The following is an 18,597-nucleotide window of genomic DNA, read 5'->3' on the forward strand; positions in this document are numbered from 1 at the left end:
GTAGAAAGGCCTCAATTTAGTAAATTGTCAGCCTTTTGCCCATTTACAGGTGATGAAAAAATGGCAGGACTTGAGCGGAAGGATTATGTAGAAGGTGAGGAAAAGTATGCAGCTGAAGAAAAGGATGTTAAAGGAATTATGGAAGATTTTCTGTCTCATGAGAAAGGACAGACATATAGAAATGAGATACAGAAAGTTTCAGATCAGTTAGAGAAGCTAGATGTTTCATCACCCAACATTGTTGAGACAACTGTAATAACAAAGAAGGGTGAGATGATGTATTCGAATCCACAGTTATAATATAATTAATTGGCTTCGATGTCAAATCATTTGAAGCCTATGTATAAATACACATACTGTCTCTAAAACATCTGATATAATACTGTCTTTATTATTTTCAGAGATTCACTCACCAAAATCATCCAAGACACCACCTCCAAGTCCAGCAGAATTCCAAGATAATTTAGGTATATAACCCATGTAAATATTGTAGAATATATTTTAAAAATATTTGTCACTGTTTTACATTTTTCAAAACCTGTTGCAATACTAGTAATGGAGTGCACATATTAGGATTGAAGGTCTTTCAGGGTTGCCACAAGTTCTGGAAATCAGGGAATATCAGGGAATTTCAAACGTGTCAGAGAAATTTCAGGGAAATTTGAAAAAAAAAAAACCACTGGGAAAATCTCGTTTTTTGTCTCAGAAATGATTTTTTTATGAGATGTCATGCATTGTCGCTGGCTGGGTGCTGCTTTCCTACTTCCTCATTCTTACTGCTTCTCTCCTTCCTACCACTCCCCTCAGCTTGCAGTCAGTGCTGCCACCACTTCTTGCCACTAGCCTAGCAGCTGCCGATGAGAGGCAGGGAGGCTTGAGGAGTGGTTTGTTTGGATCTGATTCTCAGAGATTGTTGACGCAGCAGCCAGAGACGGCAGTCAAGTATGCATGAGTTGTGACTGTGTATGTGCACTCGTTTTCTGACAAAGGCTATGGCCAAAAATTTAGTTGTGAGACTGTGTTTGTCTTTTCTACATGCCTATCTGTGGCTCAGCGATCATCTTTATGGTGAACTGCTACCTATCTTCATTAGTACTGATTCTCAGAATATTTGCTCAAGTTATCTGCTGCATACATTGATCACTGCAGGCTCATTTCATCAACATGGTGCCTTTGACATGCTGGCCACATGAGTAGACTTTCATGATGGCCAAAACTGCACGCCATTTCTGCATATCTGAAGCCCATCGTTTCCGACTAATGTGCAAGCCCCATCCATTGGATCTGGTCTCACTGATCTACCTGCAGGCCCGATCTGTTTGTGTGTGGCATAATGTGGCAGATTTTCATGGTTTATCCGTGGACCTACGACTGCAGTGCTCCTCGGCAGGCCAGAGGCCGTGGGCGATGGAGTTTAGGAATTGTGACTGTCTCACCACAAGCACATTGTACAGTACGGTGTTTTATAGACTTTTATTTATTCTAGTACATTTTGGCACCTTGAAAGTAGTTTATATATTAGAAAGTATGAGTGATAACAAGAAGAAAATGGTGGCAGTCACTGGCAGTTTGTTCACTACGTACTCATATATTTCTTGAAAGAAAAATAGAACCAACATTTTATTGGTGGTCACCTATGGTGTTGGTTTACACACTTCTTTCAAGACATCTACATTTTTCTGAGCTTATTTCTGAGATCAGTGAAGATATTTTAAATCTGTCTTGTGACACCAAGGAAATGCGTAGTTTTGTCACCAAATGTGTTTCATTTTATTGAAATAAAATAGCAACAGTGGCCTTAATGAAACACATATACCATTTGGCTTGCTTTCTCCATCTAAAAACAGTTCATTACAAAAGATGTTCATTTTAGTACTTAAGATTTTTGCTCACATTGGGGAGAAATATGAAAGTCCTTACATATTTTTTTTTTTTTTTTTTTTTTTTTGTTGTCAATTTATGTCTTTACTTACCCTTGAGATCACAAAATTTATCAGGGAAAAATGCTAAAACTTGTCTGGAAATCAGGGAATTTCACTTGGGGAAACTTATGGCAACCCTGTCTGTATCATCCTTTTGAATCACATCAATATTTTTTTAGAGTAGTTATGTTTGTGTGTGTCAAAAATCATCAATCATTATCATGGGTGAAAACATGGTTCATTAACTATAAACAGTCAAGAAGATGTCCCAGGCACTGGAAGAGAATAGTTATATTTTATGTTTATATACAGTATCTTAAAAACATTATCTGTCTTTGAAAAGGAAACCACATCAAAATAGTATGTTATCTAAGAAACAAAACAAGAAATAAATTTTCACGTCAATATGTGAAGGAACCAGAAAGTCACGCTGTCAAAGTGAGTTATTGTGTTTCAGAGATATCAGTGATCAGATCTTGTGCTACACAAGAAAATTTTAATACTAGCCAAAAATGTGATTAACAGCTCAGAATATATGTGACTCATGGTTATTTATATCACAACAGGTAGACAGTCAGAAAGAAATGTCTCATATTTGTCGTCTCATGAAGAGTTTTCCTGTGGCCCCAATGACTGAGCATTGTTTCATATTCTTTGGCAATGTCACATGTTATGTTAAGAGATAATAGTGCTGTCACGTGTGAGAAAATGGCTGACATGTGTGTTAGACTGTGTGTGGTAAAAGAAATCTGAAAAACTGAAGTTGAAACATGATTCATATTGATGGGGTGCTACAGTGGGTATAATACAGCTGCACTCTGTGTTTGTCATCAATTAAAATTGTTGGATGAATGCTGTTGACTAATCAGACCACCAGATAACATAGGGATGCAATGTAATGCAAGATTTCCATTTTTTTTTTTTTTTTTTTTTGTCAATTTATGTCTTTACTTACCCTTGAGATCACAAAATTTATCAGGGAAAAATGCTAAAACTTGTCTGGAAATCAGGGAATTTCACTTGGGGAAACTTATGGCAACCCTGTCTGTATCATCCTTTTGAATCACATCAATATTTTTTTAGAGTAGTTATGTTTGTGTGTGTCAAAAATCATCAATCATTATCATGGGTGAAAACATGGTTCATTAACTATAAACAGTCAAGAAGATGTCCCAGGCACTGGAAGAGAATAGTTATATTTTATGTTTATATACAGTATCTTAAAAACATTATCTGTCTTTGAAAAGGAAACCACATCAAAATAGTATGTTATCTAAGAAACAAAACAAGAAATAAATTTTCACGTCAATATGTGAAGGAACCAGAAAGTCACGCTGTCAAAGTGAGTTATTGTGTTTCAGAGATATCAGTGATCAGATCTTGTGCTACACAAGAAAATTTTAATACTAGCCAAAAACGTGATTAACAGCTCAGAATATATGTGACTCATGGTTATTTATATCACAACAGGTAGACAGTCAGAAAGAAATGTCTCATATTTGTCGTCTCATGAAGAGTTTTCCTGTGGCCCCAATGACTGAGCATTGTTTCATATTCTTTGGCAATGTCACATGTTATGTTAAGAGATAATAGTGCTGTCACGTGTGAGAAAATGGCTGACATGTGTGTTAGACTGTGTGTGGTAAAAGAAATCTGAAAAACTGAAGTTGAAACATGATTCATATTGATGGGGTGCTACAGTGGGTATAATACAGCTGCACTCTGTGTTTGTCATCAATTAAAATTGTTGGATGAATGCTGTTGACTAATCAGACCACCAGATAACATAGGGATGCAATGTAATGCAAGATTTCCATTATTAAAAAAACATGATTATCATTCTTTTTAAACAATGTTATTCAAAGGTTTTGTACATGCTGGGTGTCACAAGCATTAAAAATCATAATAAAGAGGCAAGGAAATAAATAACCACCAACTTATGTACATTTTCAGAGTGGGAAGAGAGGAGGTCTTAGAAAATACTGTGACAGCATGTAGACGTGGGTTCGTTTCTTTTAGTCTGAATTTGAAAAGGGAGTTGAAGGAATTATACCACATAGTGTCACTGAAGAAGAACATTTCAGAACTGCACAATCCTCAGAGAAAGTAAGGGTGAGTGCCTTTTGTGATCAGCATTGTATGGGTCTGATGAATATTTGGGAAAAGCAGCAAACAATCATTTGTGGGAATATGTCATCACCAAGTTTGCTAATAAAAACTTAGTTTTGCATTATTGTGCAATATCACTCACAAGATTAAAAACCAATGCTAAGATTGCAGGGGAAATCGTGCCTCACTGCCATACATCACAAACCCAATATATGCAAAGTTTTCATCTGTTCAGGCCTCTGACAGAAGATTACCGTACGTGCTATTTTGAACATTTTTCATGTTGGAATAGGGGCCTTTGTTTAGAGATTAATAAAAACTGTTGAGATGGATGGAAATGATATTTAAAAGTGCACCATTTTTCGTGAATGTTGTAGCTACATGACATGTAAATTGACACTGATTCGTTGAAAGTAAAACAGAAAAAAATGATAAGGTACTAAGTTCTGACTGATTCTTTTATCTAAGGCATATTGAGAAAGCAAGGGCTGTTTGCTTTTATATAAATGTTACCATCTCAGAACAGTGTTGGACAAAGCAGCATCATCTATTGATTGTTTAGAAAGTTACAGAAGCCTTTGTGTCGTTTCAGCCATATTTGTTATGGGTGAAAGGAAACAATAATGACTTCAGAAATTGTTGCTTCTGTCAGTTATGAAGAGCATACTCTTGTTAGATTTTTATGTACAAAATTATCTACAGTTGCTTAATTTCATCAAATATTGTGCCTGATTTGTGGGACAACAGTATTGAATGAAGGAAGAGTTAGGCAAAGTGGATAAAAAAGTAGATACGATGAAGAGTGGATTGGCAGGCCCAGACTCTAGACCATGAAATCATGCAACAAGTGGACCAAAGAGTGCGATCTGATGAGCAAATGATGATTGATACTGTAGCTACAAATATCGTGTCAGACACGCTGCTATTTTGACAATTGCACGGAAAATTGTGTGCATGTTGATGGCAAAGATACTAATCAACTAACACAAAGAGCAAATAATACCAAGCAATTGAGCATTTTTGAACTACTATTGACAAGATGGATATGATTTGTTTTCCCACATTGATGTGGGTGGCAACACACAGGTAACCTGCACCAGGCCAGACACACCTGGAGCAGAGCCGAGTGGGTCTAGCACTTCAGCTTCCCTCAATACTGCATTGCTCTGTGCTGGTGTGTCAGTCAGATGGTTATATGCTAAAGGCAGCACAAATGACAAACAGGAAGACTTGTTTGCAACACAGTGGGACTATTTCCAAGAGGCAAATATTGTAGTGTACTTTTATAAGCAGGATTTTATCACTAGCATTTATTTTCATCTTTTTATCCTTCTGCCAAAGCAATAACTATATTACTTAAACATTAAGTTGTGATATTTATAAATTTGTACATTTCAGTTTTATGATATGTAAATGTCTGGAATTATGGTTCCATGATATAGCCAAAAGTGTGAAAGCACTCAGATCAAAATGTAACAATGGAGACTCCAACTTGGAGTATCAACAACACCCCTTCCTAAAGTGGTGTTCTGTTGCCCATCCAAACTCCACAGCATCCCAGTCTATCCCTATGCCACTCCCAATCACAACACCTTGCCACAGGAATCATATCCCTGAGGAAGACATAAGTGCAAGATCTGCCCAATCCACCCATCCAGCACTTCTTATTTGAGTTCTGTCACATGCTTATCCTACCGCATCAGAGGCTGGGCCACATGTGAAAGCAGCAATGCCATATACCATCTCTGCTGCAATCGTAGCACAGCTTTTTATATTAGACTACCAAACCAGATGTCAACCTGGATGACCAGCCACTGCCAAAGTGTGGCCAAGAGCAAAGTAGGCCATCCTGTGGTGCAGCATGCTGCCGAACATAACATGCTTGATTTCAGTGACTGCTTCACACACTGGATCCTCTCCTCCACCACCAGTTTTTCTGAACTGCGCAGTTGGGAGTTATCATTAAAATATGTTTTCTGCTCCTGAAATCATCCTGGCCTCAGCCTCGTACGTATTCTCTTCTCCACCTTCTTTGTATACTTCCCTTTGCCAACACACCCACCTTTCCCCTTTCCTGCTCCTCTCCTTTTTTGCGCCTCATTCCTCCCCCCTCCCCTCCCCACTTCCCTGCCTCACAGCTCCCTGACACTGCACCCTGTTGGCAGTGTAGTTCCTGCATTCCTGCATGCTCCGTCAGACAGTACTCCTTTCTCTCCCCCCCCCTCCCCCCCCCCCCCCCACCATGCACCCATAACCTACTATCCCTTCCCCTTACAGGTTGCTGCTTCTGTTCTACATGACAGTTACAGTCCAGTCAGAGTTGTCACTGATGGCAGTTGTATGTGCGTGAAATGTGCTTGCTTGTGTGAATGAATGTGTGTGTATGTTTCCTTTTGTGATGAAGGCTTTGTCTGAAAGCTAATGTGTAAGTGTCTTTTTCTATTGTGCCTGTCTGCAATTTAACATGTCATCTTTACGGTAAGTAGCAATCTTTCCTCGTACTGTTCAGATTAAAATGTATTAGTCCTGAATGTTGGCAGGACTTTGTCAATATCACAACAGAAAAAAAAGTCCGTACACATTGTTGAAGCAGACATCGAAATAACTTTTCTGAGCAGTCGAAAATATTGCTCTGGGAGTAACATTTTATAAAAATCTTGTAAATTTGTGGACTGGATAAAGAGGTAATTGAGATCTATCAGCTCAAGTTGAAAGTAATGATGTACATCAGCAGTCAAAAATGGCAACAATCTGACATGAGAACTCATCATGATTTGTTCTGATTAATGAAACTTATGTCAGTCATGTCTTGCACACAACTGATGTCTTGGGTTTCAGGAAATGCTACATGTCATGAACCTGAATTTGATTTTTTCATAGTTTCAGCTTTTATTTGAAACCACCAATCTTGTCCACAATACCTGTTACCAAATTATTCTCCTCTTGCACTGATAGATTTAATGAATTGAAATAATTGATGGCATTGAATGTACAAACAAGGTCAACAGTCCAATCAGGATCACTCATATGCTTATCCTCTGGAATGTTGTGAGTTCTTCTTGCAAATTAAGGAACCTCTTCATGACTTGGCCATGCCACCTAACTTTGTAGTGGAATGAAATATCGGGTGACATCAGCCAGGAATTCTTTAAATGTAAGAAGTACTGATCCGAGTGACTGAATATAGTTCACTGTGTGAACAATGGTCCTCATTGTATAGTTTTCCTTATTGACTTAGTTCATAGTGCCTTTTGACATTTCAGGCAGTGAGCTGCAGCTGTCAATGGGGCCTTGACAGATTCCAGTTTCTCCACTATCTAGCTAGCAAGACCATTTTGCACTTGCTGCATTGATGATGCACCATTTGTTGTGCTGCTGACCATGTGTTTCCATTCCACTCCAAAGGAATTAATTATCATCTCCAAAATGTCAAAATACCTGTGCCAGCAATAGTGTTCTCCTGTGAGATGAAACTCAGAAGCTCCTGTGTCACCTCTAGCTAAATGTTAATTCTCTCATGAAACTCCCCAACTGGGCTGTGCCTGACATGTTGATAGGATCATCAAGTGCAATGAAAATTGCTGTGAAGTTGGGTGCCCTTTTCTGTCAGCTGATGGTGTACTGTATGACGAGAAAGTATTCAAACTTCTGCTGGATACAAACCCTGCTTCGTACTCTCCTTCAAAAAATGTCTTCCATTCTGTAGGATTTTGAAAACTGTTGTGCAGCTCACTTGTACTGATGGCCCCTTGATGTCAATTTCTCACAAAATGGTTATTGTATGTCATTCATATTGCGCATTGGTAACTGTTACTACTTAGCTATCTAGATAGGCACTTCTTTCTTAAACCTTTTTAACATGTTATTTATAAGATTATGTTACATCTTTACTTTCTCTTTTACATTTTTTCTGTAAAGGCTGCCTTCAGTTCAGCCACCATTCTCTCTCTTTTGTCAGAAGACAAGTGCATCATTTCATCTTTGTTTCAGTTGTAGTGGCGTACCAGTGATTTTTTTCCAGCTTGTAATAGTGCAGTTGCATGTTAAGCACTTTGCATGGCATTCAAATGATAAAAAAAGTAAAGCAGTTCCCATTTCGCATTTAACAATGTGATACCTCCACTTTTTATTTTCTTGGACAATTTTGTGGATCCCATAGTACTCTTAATGTAGAATATAAAGATATGCCTTACTCCAGCCAGCTTTCCTTTCTCCTGTCAGCTCTCAGCCACAATCACCAGGGATTTGACTAATAGATACTAATGGATAATTCTCGAGGAAGGTTTTTGGTATGTAATTTATAAAAATTTCACACAAATGGTTTGAATTACAATGAATTAAAGTTAAGTTGGGGAAACAATGCCTTTGCCATAAGATTGAATCCCAGCTGGATCAATTTTTTTCATGCTGCCTGTTAACAAGGCATTCACCTCTCAGTGAGATGGAAATGTGGCTCAGATTCCACATTACACTGTAGCTCCCCTTTTCCTAGTTGGATAACTGGTTTGGGGACATGCAAGTTGCATAAGTCACATCTGGCTATCTTTTCAGATGAATGGGACTCAGAAATTTCCTGAGGACGAATAATAGGATTTTGAAATACTTCTAGAGATGTTTGAGGGACATGTATCAAAATATGACAACACTTTCAGACTGCCAATTTTTGCTTCTCTTAGATTACTAGCTGCAATTCACACTCTTAATTCACTGCAAATTCTTTGAACAATGGGCAGTGAGTTACTCAACTTTTAAGTATTCTAATGAACATGGTCAATAACAAAAAGATAACCACTTCATCGTTGGGCAGTGGTGAGAGCCTTACAATTTAAAACACTCAAATACTTTTACCCATAGTTTTGCTGCAGTCATTTGAGAAAATTGCATAGTGAAGAAATATGCAAATCCTAAATATGTGGTGTTTTATTTTTTATGCCTCAAGTAATACATTTTCTGAAAAACTTCTTCAGCATTACATTATTTCAGCAGTGCAGCAGATGACTCAACTTTGTTTTCTTTGAATCAAACTTAGATGCAAACATGATTCTTTGCATGGTACAGTGAAAATAGCCTGCCATAAAGAGTCCATCACAAAAAATTGTGGCAGTGAGTCTCAACAATACATCACAATCTGTACTAATCTTCATAGGAGAAATGCTGTAACTTGGTCTAAACATGTGCATCATGTCCCCCCCCCCATCCACACACCCCACCCACGCCCCCGCACCCCCACCTCCCACCCCACACACATCAGCCAGCCTCCGTTACATATTGAATCACTCACTCACTCACACTCATAATTCAGATACAATATTTACATTGTTTGTAAACTTATTTTTATGAATACATCCCAATGTGCTCCCTTCATTGCCGTGAGATATCACTCCAAACGCCAATTCTTTCTGGAACACAGAACAGTAATGCCTCCACACAATTTTCCTGCCATGGCCTGCATAATTTGTATGAAAGTATGAAAGTGATGCTAGTCACTTACTTAACATTGTTGTTTGAATTTGATTCATGACCCACAAACAAATACTCTACGCCATTCAAATTGTCTGGCTGCAGATACTTATTGCTACATATGCGAAGCCAGGCGAAGTCACTAGTACATACATAAATTGAAGTCTTGTGTCACAGTTTATGTACCTTCAGGCTAATGTCAGGAACTACTGTAGGGATTTTATCTGTTTATGACTAAAAGATTGATTCATGAGGATGACTTCTGTATATAATTTATAAATATTTAGTGGAAATTGGCTAGACTATGATGAACCAAAGTCCCCCAACACTGTGAAAATAATGCCATTGCCACCTAGTGGTACAGCTGTCACAATTCTAGAGAGCAGCAAAGCTTGACTGAGATCTGTGTCGAGCCTGGTGGTGTGGAGGTAAAGTGTGTGTCTGGATACCAAAAGGTTATGTGATTGTATTCCGGATGGCCCACAAATTCGTAACTCTACCTTTTAACCTTGTATTCACCTCTCAGTGATGTAGATATTCGCCATAACAAATCATGCTTCAGATTTGGTGTTAAGCTGTAGGTCCCCATTCTGCAGTTGGATAACTGGTTAGGTACATGCAAGTCACCAGAGTGAAGTCCAATTGAAAGACATGCACCAGGCCATTGAGCCACACAAAATTACTATAATCTATACATATTTTCTCCTTGCATACATATTATAAGTTAAAGTCCCCCACTGCCATTTTCTGCCTGTATGTGCAGGCCACTCTCAGGAACTACTGTAGACTTTTTGATACTCATGCCAAACTAGCACTGGAGCGAGTAAGTTCTCAGATGGCCCAAATGTTACCTATTCCATATTTCATTGGTGTTTGCAGTGGCAACTCATGGCAGTGATGGGAGTTGCGACAACCATGCTGGCTGCAGCAGCGTGGCATGTTTGATGCCCATGCACTCACCCGTAAACAAAATTATCGCTACACCAGATGAATCATCATGCTTAGTGTGACCCATGCAAATCTGGGGTGGGCCACTAGTGCTTTGTATATAAATATTTTTTTTTGGGGGGGGGGGGGGGGAGGTGAGAGAGAGAGAGAGAGAGAGAGAGAGAGAGAGAGAGAGAGAGAGAGAGCAGTTCTTTTGTTTTGTGTTGGTTCCTTATGATGTGAAGGTGTAGCAGAAAATCATTTTTTGGAGATGAACAAATCTCTGCATGTAATACATTGAAAGAAGAATATATGTATATTAATAATGAGGATACATGTCTGTTTAATATGTACAGTCTGAATGAACAGCTCTCTGCCACCATTGCAGTGTGTACGGATGTATTACTAATGACCAAACTAAACAGATGCAGATGCATACTGTTCAATATTAAAATAGGACAAGCTACCATAGGCCAAGTAAGTGCATTTAAATATCTTGGAAGCACAATAACTGAAGACTTGAAATGTCACCAGGAGGTGAAAACTCGAATTGCCATAACGAGGGAGTCATTCAACAGAAAGAGGAGACTGTTATGTGGCAAATTAGATAAAGGTCTAAGGAAAAGGCTTGGAAAATGTTTTGTCTGGAGTGTGGCACTATATGGGGCAGAAACATGGGCACTGAGATGAGAGGATGAAAAAAAGGTTAGAAGCATTTGCGATGTGGATGTTGTGGAGAATGGAGAGGATAAGCTGGATGAAAAAAGTGAGTAATGAAAGAGTATTGGAAAGTGTTAGTGAGAGAAGATATCTGCTGAAGGTTATAAGAGAAAGGAAAAAGAACTTGTTGGGACATTCATTGAGAAGAGAGTGCTTGCTAGCAGATGCTTTGGAAAAACTGGTTTATGGGAGAAGACTGAGAGGTAGGAGATTCAAGACGATAGACGACATAAAGGAAAGAGGAAATTATGCGGACCTGAAGAGGATGGCAGAAGACTGGACAGCCAGGAGAACTACCATGTGAAAACCTGCCCTTTGGCAGAACATTAATGATGATTATGAATTGAAACAGAATTACAACCAGAAATAAACTCACTTTGCTGTTGTGATCTTACATCAACATATGTCAAGGTTTTTGTGAACATTTGTGGTGCGGAATATGGCTTCAGAGTTACTGCTATTGTTCTCCCATTACTATTCATTTACAGCACTTGAATAACACAAACAATGAGCCAGATGAGATCTGCAAAAGACTTAAAAACTTATTTGCCACTGCTGTTTAGAGTTGACTGAGTCATTATATACATTATTTTTATTTGTTTTGTATAAAGTGGTACTGTTGCAGCAGTGTGAAAAAATATCAGATGTAAGATAGAAGTGACACTCTGGCTACATAAGCTTTGTGAACAGAATAAAAACTAGTGTACTATGGGAAGAGACTTTTTGTATCAGTAGTGGTCAGATTTTTTAAAGATTTGCTTTAATAGAGAATACACCTTCATTGGCCCATAATAATTTTTTTAACACACTACCTGGAAGTGAGCTTTAAAATGAACAAACTGTAACATAAATGTTATGTATCAGAACCAAAGGTCAGATAGGATTGGATTCAGCAAGAGGTTTCAGAGGAAAGTGGCCCATCAGAAGAGACACAGTTGGGCAGTGTCACAGGGATATCAACAATAAAATGCCAACAACAGATGAGATTTGAAGCTATGGGAAGGTGGAAGAGAGCAGATAGGACACTTGAGAAGACAGTAATAAGAGCATGAAAGGGAAATTTGAAGCAAGTTGTAGAGAAAGAGGCATAAAGAAGGAGATTCAAAGTGAATAGTCACATGCGAAAAAAAGGTGTCATCTCCTTCCTCTTGTTTTTTGTCAATGTCTTTCCTTCCCTTTACATATTTTCCCTCCTTCATCATCCACTTTTAAAATGAATATAAATTACTCCTCATTTTGTGGTCCCCTTCCAGTACATGATTATTCTTGGCTTTTCTCTCCTCTTTATTGTTGCCTCACTTGCACCTGTAGTTCCAACGTGTTGTTGCTTTTTATCTCTAACACTTCTCTGTTACTTTACACTTCTCTGTTGCTTTCTCTTTCATACTGTCTAGCTGTGATTTCTTTGATCTAAAGTTCTGGATAATTTTAATGTGCTATCACTGCATAGTCCTGATTCTCTAACATGTTACTTTTTTGGACAGAAGCTACGTTCTCTCTAATTTTCGAACTGTTTATTACATTGTGATTATCACAGATCATTGTCATAATTTTTATTTTTCAATGATTATTAAAGAGCTATAAAGAATAGTCCAGTTGTTTGCTAACTCTTTTGTAATCAATAATAAATATAATTATTTATCAAAATATCTTATATAATTATTTATTTTCATATGTGTGTAACTAGTTTACCAATATTTTAGTACATTTCTGTCAACCTTTGAATGGTACAGAGTATATATGTGACTCATTCTGTGAGAAGAATGACAGGAAAGCTCATATTTAGTATGGCTGAAATCCAAGTTTAATGCAAGAGAAACTCTACAAGGAAACACTGATATATGAATTAGGAAGGTCATCTTGTGTATTTGGTTAATATGAGTGTATCTGACAAGTGAAAAGTGCTGGCGACCCAAACAGAAAGATAAATAACATTGAAATCTGTATTTAAAGAAACATTTAACATAGAAATGAGGTAGAAGGAAAATGACTAACAGGCTGCTTTACAAGAATAGTTCCCTGTGTAACAATAGCACCCAACTGTCGTGATCAGCTGAAGATTCGCACCTTCTCTGCAGTTGAACTCTCACCTCTCTTTTTGTCATTTTTCACTTTCTATAGGACTCAGTAGTTGTGGTACTTGATAAGATGGTTGTTATCCCTTTTTGAACAGTATCCACAGTATCACTGTATTTGATGCTTGCTGCATGAAGTTCTGTATTCAATGCATGTGATCAGACATTCTGTCATGACCCATCATATTGAAAGCCACTGCCATCACTAAGTGTTGTTGCTGTGAAATTTTCTTGTCTTCATTGATTTTTTCATTGATACATTGTTTCTGAAAACTAGAAATTCACCATTAATTTAGAATCTTATAAAACTTTAGTTTGTAGTGATGAAAGTTTTTTCTTCCTGTGATTGATGCAGTCATCGATCCAAAGACTGGTTTGACCCTTTTGGTCACAAATTATTTTTTTTTCCTGAAAAAATAATTTTTTCCTATCCAGACATAAGTAAATGTTACATTTTACACAGTAAAATTTGCCTTTGCCTTTGCAACCCAGTTTGGTGCACCTGTCGAATGGTTTTTTTTTTTTGTCACTGACCACTGGAAGATGCTCAACGTTGTCCAAACGGACTTCAGCTTCTGGACGAACTACCAATTAGGACATTCAAAGCTACCTTCCAGTCTGTTACAATTAGAATGGGTTTTTCTCTTATTCAGCTTTAGGTTGGCTGTGCTGTAACAAATTCATATTCAACAATAATGTTCTTTTTGCCAATGGATTGTCGTTTGGACGGGATGAGTGTTACGTGATTATCTCAGTGTCACTTTATCATGCAGTTTATGGGCTCTGCGTCTAGGCTACTCAGCTTACAATATACCGTATGATGTAAAATGTCTAACATTACCTCCATCATTGTCCTCTTGTTCAAAATTATTGCCAGGATCATCAGATAGATCAACAATTCCAGATGAATTAAGGAGCTATATAACTTCTTCTGTAAGTGGCTTTCATCTGTCTTGGACATGGGGCATTGTGAAGTCACCGTAAGATGACTAAAAAGACAGCAAAATAATGTCCTAAATTTCTGTGCTATTACAACCTTTCAATCACACTGTCCTCATTTGGAAACATGTATAAAGTTATAAATATGTCACTTACCTTTCATTCTGAAAGACACATATATTTTTACTTTCAAGAATGCACTCCTCTATGCACAAATAATTTTTTTTTTTTTTTTTTTTTTTTTACTTAAATTCAGAATATATTAACCGGTTGATGGGAGGTACAAAGATTACTGGGAAGCACCCATGTGACTGTGCACATTCAGCTTTGTATTGTAGTACCACAGATTGACAGGAGATGTCGACACTGTTCTCAAATAAACACACTGCTTGTGACAATATGAGGACAACAATTACAAATTGTAAAATTTAATGAATTTTTATATACTAAGCATTTATTTAGTATGTCCTTATATGAGGAAGCCATGACCGAAAGGGTTAATGCAGCTCCCCCCCCCCCCCCCCCCCAATCCCCCGTTCTCCCCTCCACTCATGCACACACTCTTTCCTCCATTACCAAATTAACTATTCTTTGTTGCCTCAGGATGTATTCAATCAATCTATCTCTTCTTTTAGTCAAGTTGTGACATAAATTTCTACTCTCCTTGATTTAGTTCAGTAGTTCTTTATTATTTATCTATCTGACCTCCAGCATTCTTCTGTAGCAGCACATTTTGAAATCTTGTCCTCTCTTTTCATCTGTACTGTTTATCATCCATGTGTTGCTTCCTTATAGAGCTGCACTTATTTTTTAACATGTAAGTCTAAGGATAGATCACTATTCACTGTAAAAATGACATGTTGAGTTGCAGGTAGGCACATTGAAAAGACTGTTGCACATTGAACTTTCGCCCAAAGCCATCTTCAGAAAGAAAAAGACACACAATTCACACAAGCAAGCACACCTCACCCACAAATGACTGCTATCTCCAGGTGCTCCCTCTTTAATTCTCTCTGTCCCTCTCCCCCAAACAATTATTTTGTTTCTCATACGTCTACACTCCATTACAAATATTTTACTTTTGTTGACATTTGTCTTATAACCTCATTTGGAAACACTCTTTTCAGTTCAATTGATCTTACAAGTCCTTAGTCATGTGTGACAGAATTACAGTGTCATCGACAAACCTTGAAATTTTTCTATCTCTTCTCCATGGACATTAATTCCTTTTCTAAATCTGTCCTTGGCTTCATATACTGCTTGCTCTGAATAAGAATTTGACAATATGGAAAGAAGGCTGCATCCCTGTAGCCCTCTCTTCTCTGTTACTGCTTTCATTTCATTCCCTTTGACTCCTATAAATGCAGTGTCATTTCTGTAGAAGTTTAGCATTTCCACAAAAGTTGAGCATTACAAATTTCTTTGTGTATTATATTTATTATTTATACTCGTACTTTCAAAATATGCTTTGTTTTGTGTTAATTTATTAAGTTCCTGAGATGAGTTTCTATTATTCCCTATGAAATAAAAAAATGTATTATATCACTTTCTTTCAAGAGTATTGTGTCTTGCATTTGGAAAGAGTGCTCCATGAAGATGCAAAATTTGTTTCTTATGGTTGACAATATTCTTGACAGATGTTTATCACAGCACATTTGTATAAAAATGAGATGCCAAGCATTACAAACTCGTCTTTAGAAAACAGTGTAACATCTGATTCTTTGCTAAACTTTTTAGCTTCAGTTTTGCCTTTATAATGTAAATTAAATTACAGAAACTGCATCACCTTTTTTTAAACTGCCAGAACATTTGTTTTGATGCATATAATTCATGGCACTGCATGAATCCTGACTTACATTTTTCTCAATTAAACTGTCAAATTTAATAAATAAGGTATAATTTGCACAGTATTTTATGGTAGAGTGTGACATTGCTTAACATTCCTACTTATTAAGTATTAAGTAGCAGTATATTTCATCCTGTAATCTTTTTTTTCTAATCTGTATCTATCATTATACTCTTGATTAAAAATGTACAGAGTCTAGTAAGTATGCTGACTACATTTGTTATGTAATATGCAAATTTTTTTGAATTAATTTCACATATTTGTTGTTCTATCACTCATTTCCCATAAAGGTTTCTCGGACGGCAAACCACAGCTATTTGGGTCGCATGCTGAAAGTCGCACTGCACTTGACACTAGCATAGATCTTAGTTCGCATGATGGCCACATTCCCACTGTCAGGCTGCATGAGGAAGGTCCAATTGTCACCTCCACGCCACAGCAACGCTTGAAACCTGTGCGCAAAGCATCCAGATCTTCCCATGATGACCCTTCTACAGCTGTAATGGATGATGTTCAATGGGACTTTGGTTCTGACAATGAGACACAAGGAAATGTTATTGTGAAAACCATCAGAACTATATATGGGGATCCAAATGCCATTGAAAATGAGAAATTCATCCAAAATGAGGCTACAGTGAGTGGTAAAGTTGCTTTGAGTCCATGTGACAAGCTTGAAGATAAAGAATGTTTTAGCCCCACTAAACAAAATTCAGAAAGTAAAGAAGATGTGGAAGAGCCACAATTTAGTGCTGTGTACACACCAAAACCAGCACTTCGCTTAAGCAAGGTGTCTGGAAGTGTTACAGACAATGTACTTGTAAATGTTGGCAGCAGTGTTCCAAGTAAAAATGCCATCTATGAAGAAACAAAGTCTGTAACACATTCGCTGCAGTCTTCTCCTGGTGACAAAAGTGCTGATGGTGATGCAGTTAATAGCCTTGCTGTGAACATGAACGATGAGAGGTGCAGCACCAATTCTGTGACTGTGAACAGTGATTCGGATGTGGAAACTGACAGTATGGCATCTCCACTGTCAGGGATGAGGGTATCCATCAGGAGAAGGACCATTGGCAGCTCCAGTGGCTCCGATGTCGCACTGCATGAAGGCAACGACCTCTCAGATGATGACCATCCAGGTACTGGAAGCTCAGCCTACTGAGACAAATTAAATGAATGGAGGAAAACTAAAAGATTCAAATTACTATGCAGTGTTAGATGTGTCAGTGATTGAAACTAGTTAATTGATTTTTTTCATTGATACCTACTCTGGAGTTACATACTGGATTACACCAACACTGCATACTTAGTTTGCAGCCAGATGTTCTCTTGTCACAGAGTTTATTTATTAAAAAGAACAAATTGAATGGGGGATATCATAAAATGCTCACAGGCAAGAAGTTCCAAAGCTCTTGTGGAGCTTAACGTGTGATTATAAATATCTTGCTAAATTATTTTTTTGCTCATGGGAAATTTATTAGTCAGGTTTCAAATGCTGTAAAATATCAAGCATTAGGAAGTCAATCTAAATATTTAATCTGTTGAAAACCTGAAAGCTTATATAGTGTGTAGTGCTCTTAATGTAATAACAAACACGTTTTCTGTTTAGCAGTGTGTTAGTTTTCTGGCTGACATAGAAATCTAAATTAGTGACATCTTTTAGTTTCCTACCATTTATTTATTTCTATTTCATGCATTATTACCACAGATGTGTAGTACAGAGATTTTATTTCTTTTGTTGAACAATTTAAACAATTCCTTCTGTCACTTTTGTATATATTATCCTGTATGCTTCATTTAGCATGAAAACTAACTGTTGAAGTAGTAGTTTGCTTTTTTCACTGATTTATAATTTTGTAATTGACTAACTCAGACTGAAGAGCTGTGACTCCTCTTTCATTGAAAGCAATGAGCTTGTAGCATGATAAATGGCTTTATGTCAACTGTATTATATTTGTTTTATTTTGTAGTGTAAAATTCACATAGCTTTGGCAGTAATAAGAGTATCAATTGTTTTTTATCTTCTGTTTACAAACTTTTATATATAATATTTGTATTGAATTTGCTTTTAACATATGCATGTTCTTTTAGTGTGATGGTGAGATGTAAATAATTTCTTAATACATTTTTTTGCTGATTTTTAGCAGAAACATAATGTATGAAAATTTTTATGTGGCAGGACACCATCATATTTCGTATAAGATTTCATTGTGTTACTAAGCAGCAACATGAATTTTTCTGAGGCTGCCAGTGCTGGATTGTGAATGCTCCAAGTAGCAGCTCTGACTCTTTGTATTATTACTACAGTGTTTGCCAGTAGATGGTATGGCTTGAGTCGACGCTGGCTCATCCCAGCTTGCTTCCTGTTGGCTCTGTTAGCCTGTGTCGCGCTGCATGGCTGTGCCTCCCCATACACTCTAGTGATGCACCGCTTCTTATCCCATGTCGTTGCTGCTCATGGTAATATACATCCTCCTATAGCACATAGCAGCACAGTTGTTACAAAAGGTCATTTTTAATTTCCAAGTTTTCTGTGTACTAACCCAAACAAAGGAACTAAATTACAGCAAGAATGAATGCTGCATGTTAATATAATGTCTTC

The 18,597-nt window shown here is 37.4% G+C and overlaps 1 protein-coding gene across 1 annotated transcript in view; it reads left to right on the plus strand.

Annotated features, from left to right (window-relative positions):
* The window catches only part of LOC126213607 (ankyrin-3-like), a 294,242-nt gene that overhangs the window by 252,410 nt on the left and 23,235 nt on the right, over positions 1-18,597 (plus strand). The window contains exons 32-35 of the mRNA XM_049941464.1: positions 50-268; positions 402-467; positions 16,289-17,134; positions 18,303-18,455. Of these exons, the coding sequence (XP_049797421.1) occupies positions 50-268; positions 402-467; positions 16,289-17,134; positions 18,303-18,455 (1,284 nt within the window). The remainder of the gene's footprint in view (positions 1-49; positions 269-401; positions 468-16,288; positions 17,135-18,302; positions 18,456-18,597) is intronic.

The sequence above is a fragment of the Schistocerca nitens genome, chromosome 1 (genome assembly GCF_023898315.1).
Source record: "Schistocerca nitens isolate TAMUIC-IGC-003100 chromosome 1, iqSchNite1.1, whole genome shotgun sequence".
Taxonomy (NCBI): Eukaryota; Metazoa; Arthropoda; class Insecta; order Orthoptera; family Acrididae; genus Schistocerca; species Schistocerca nitens.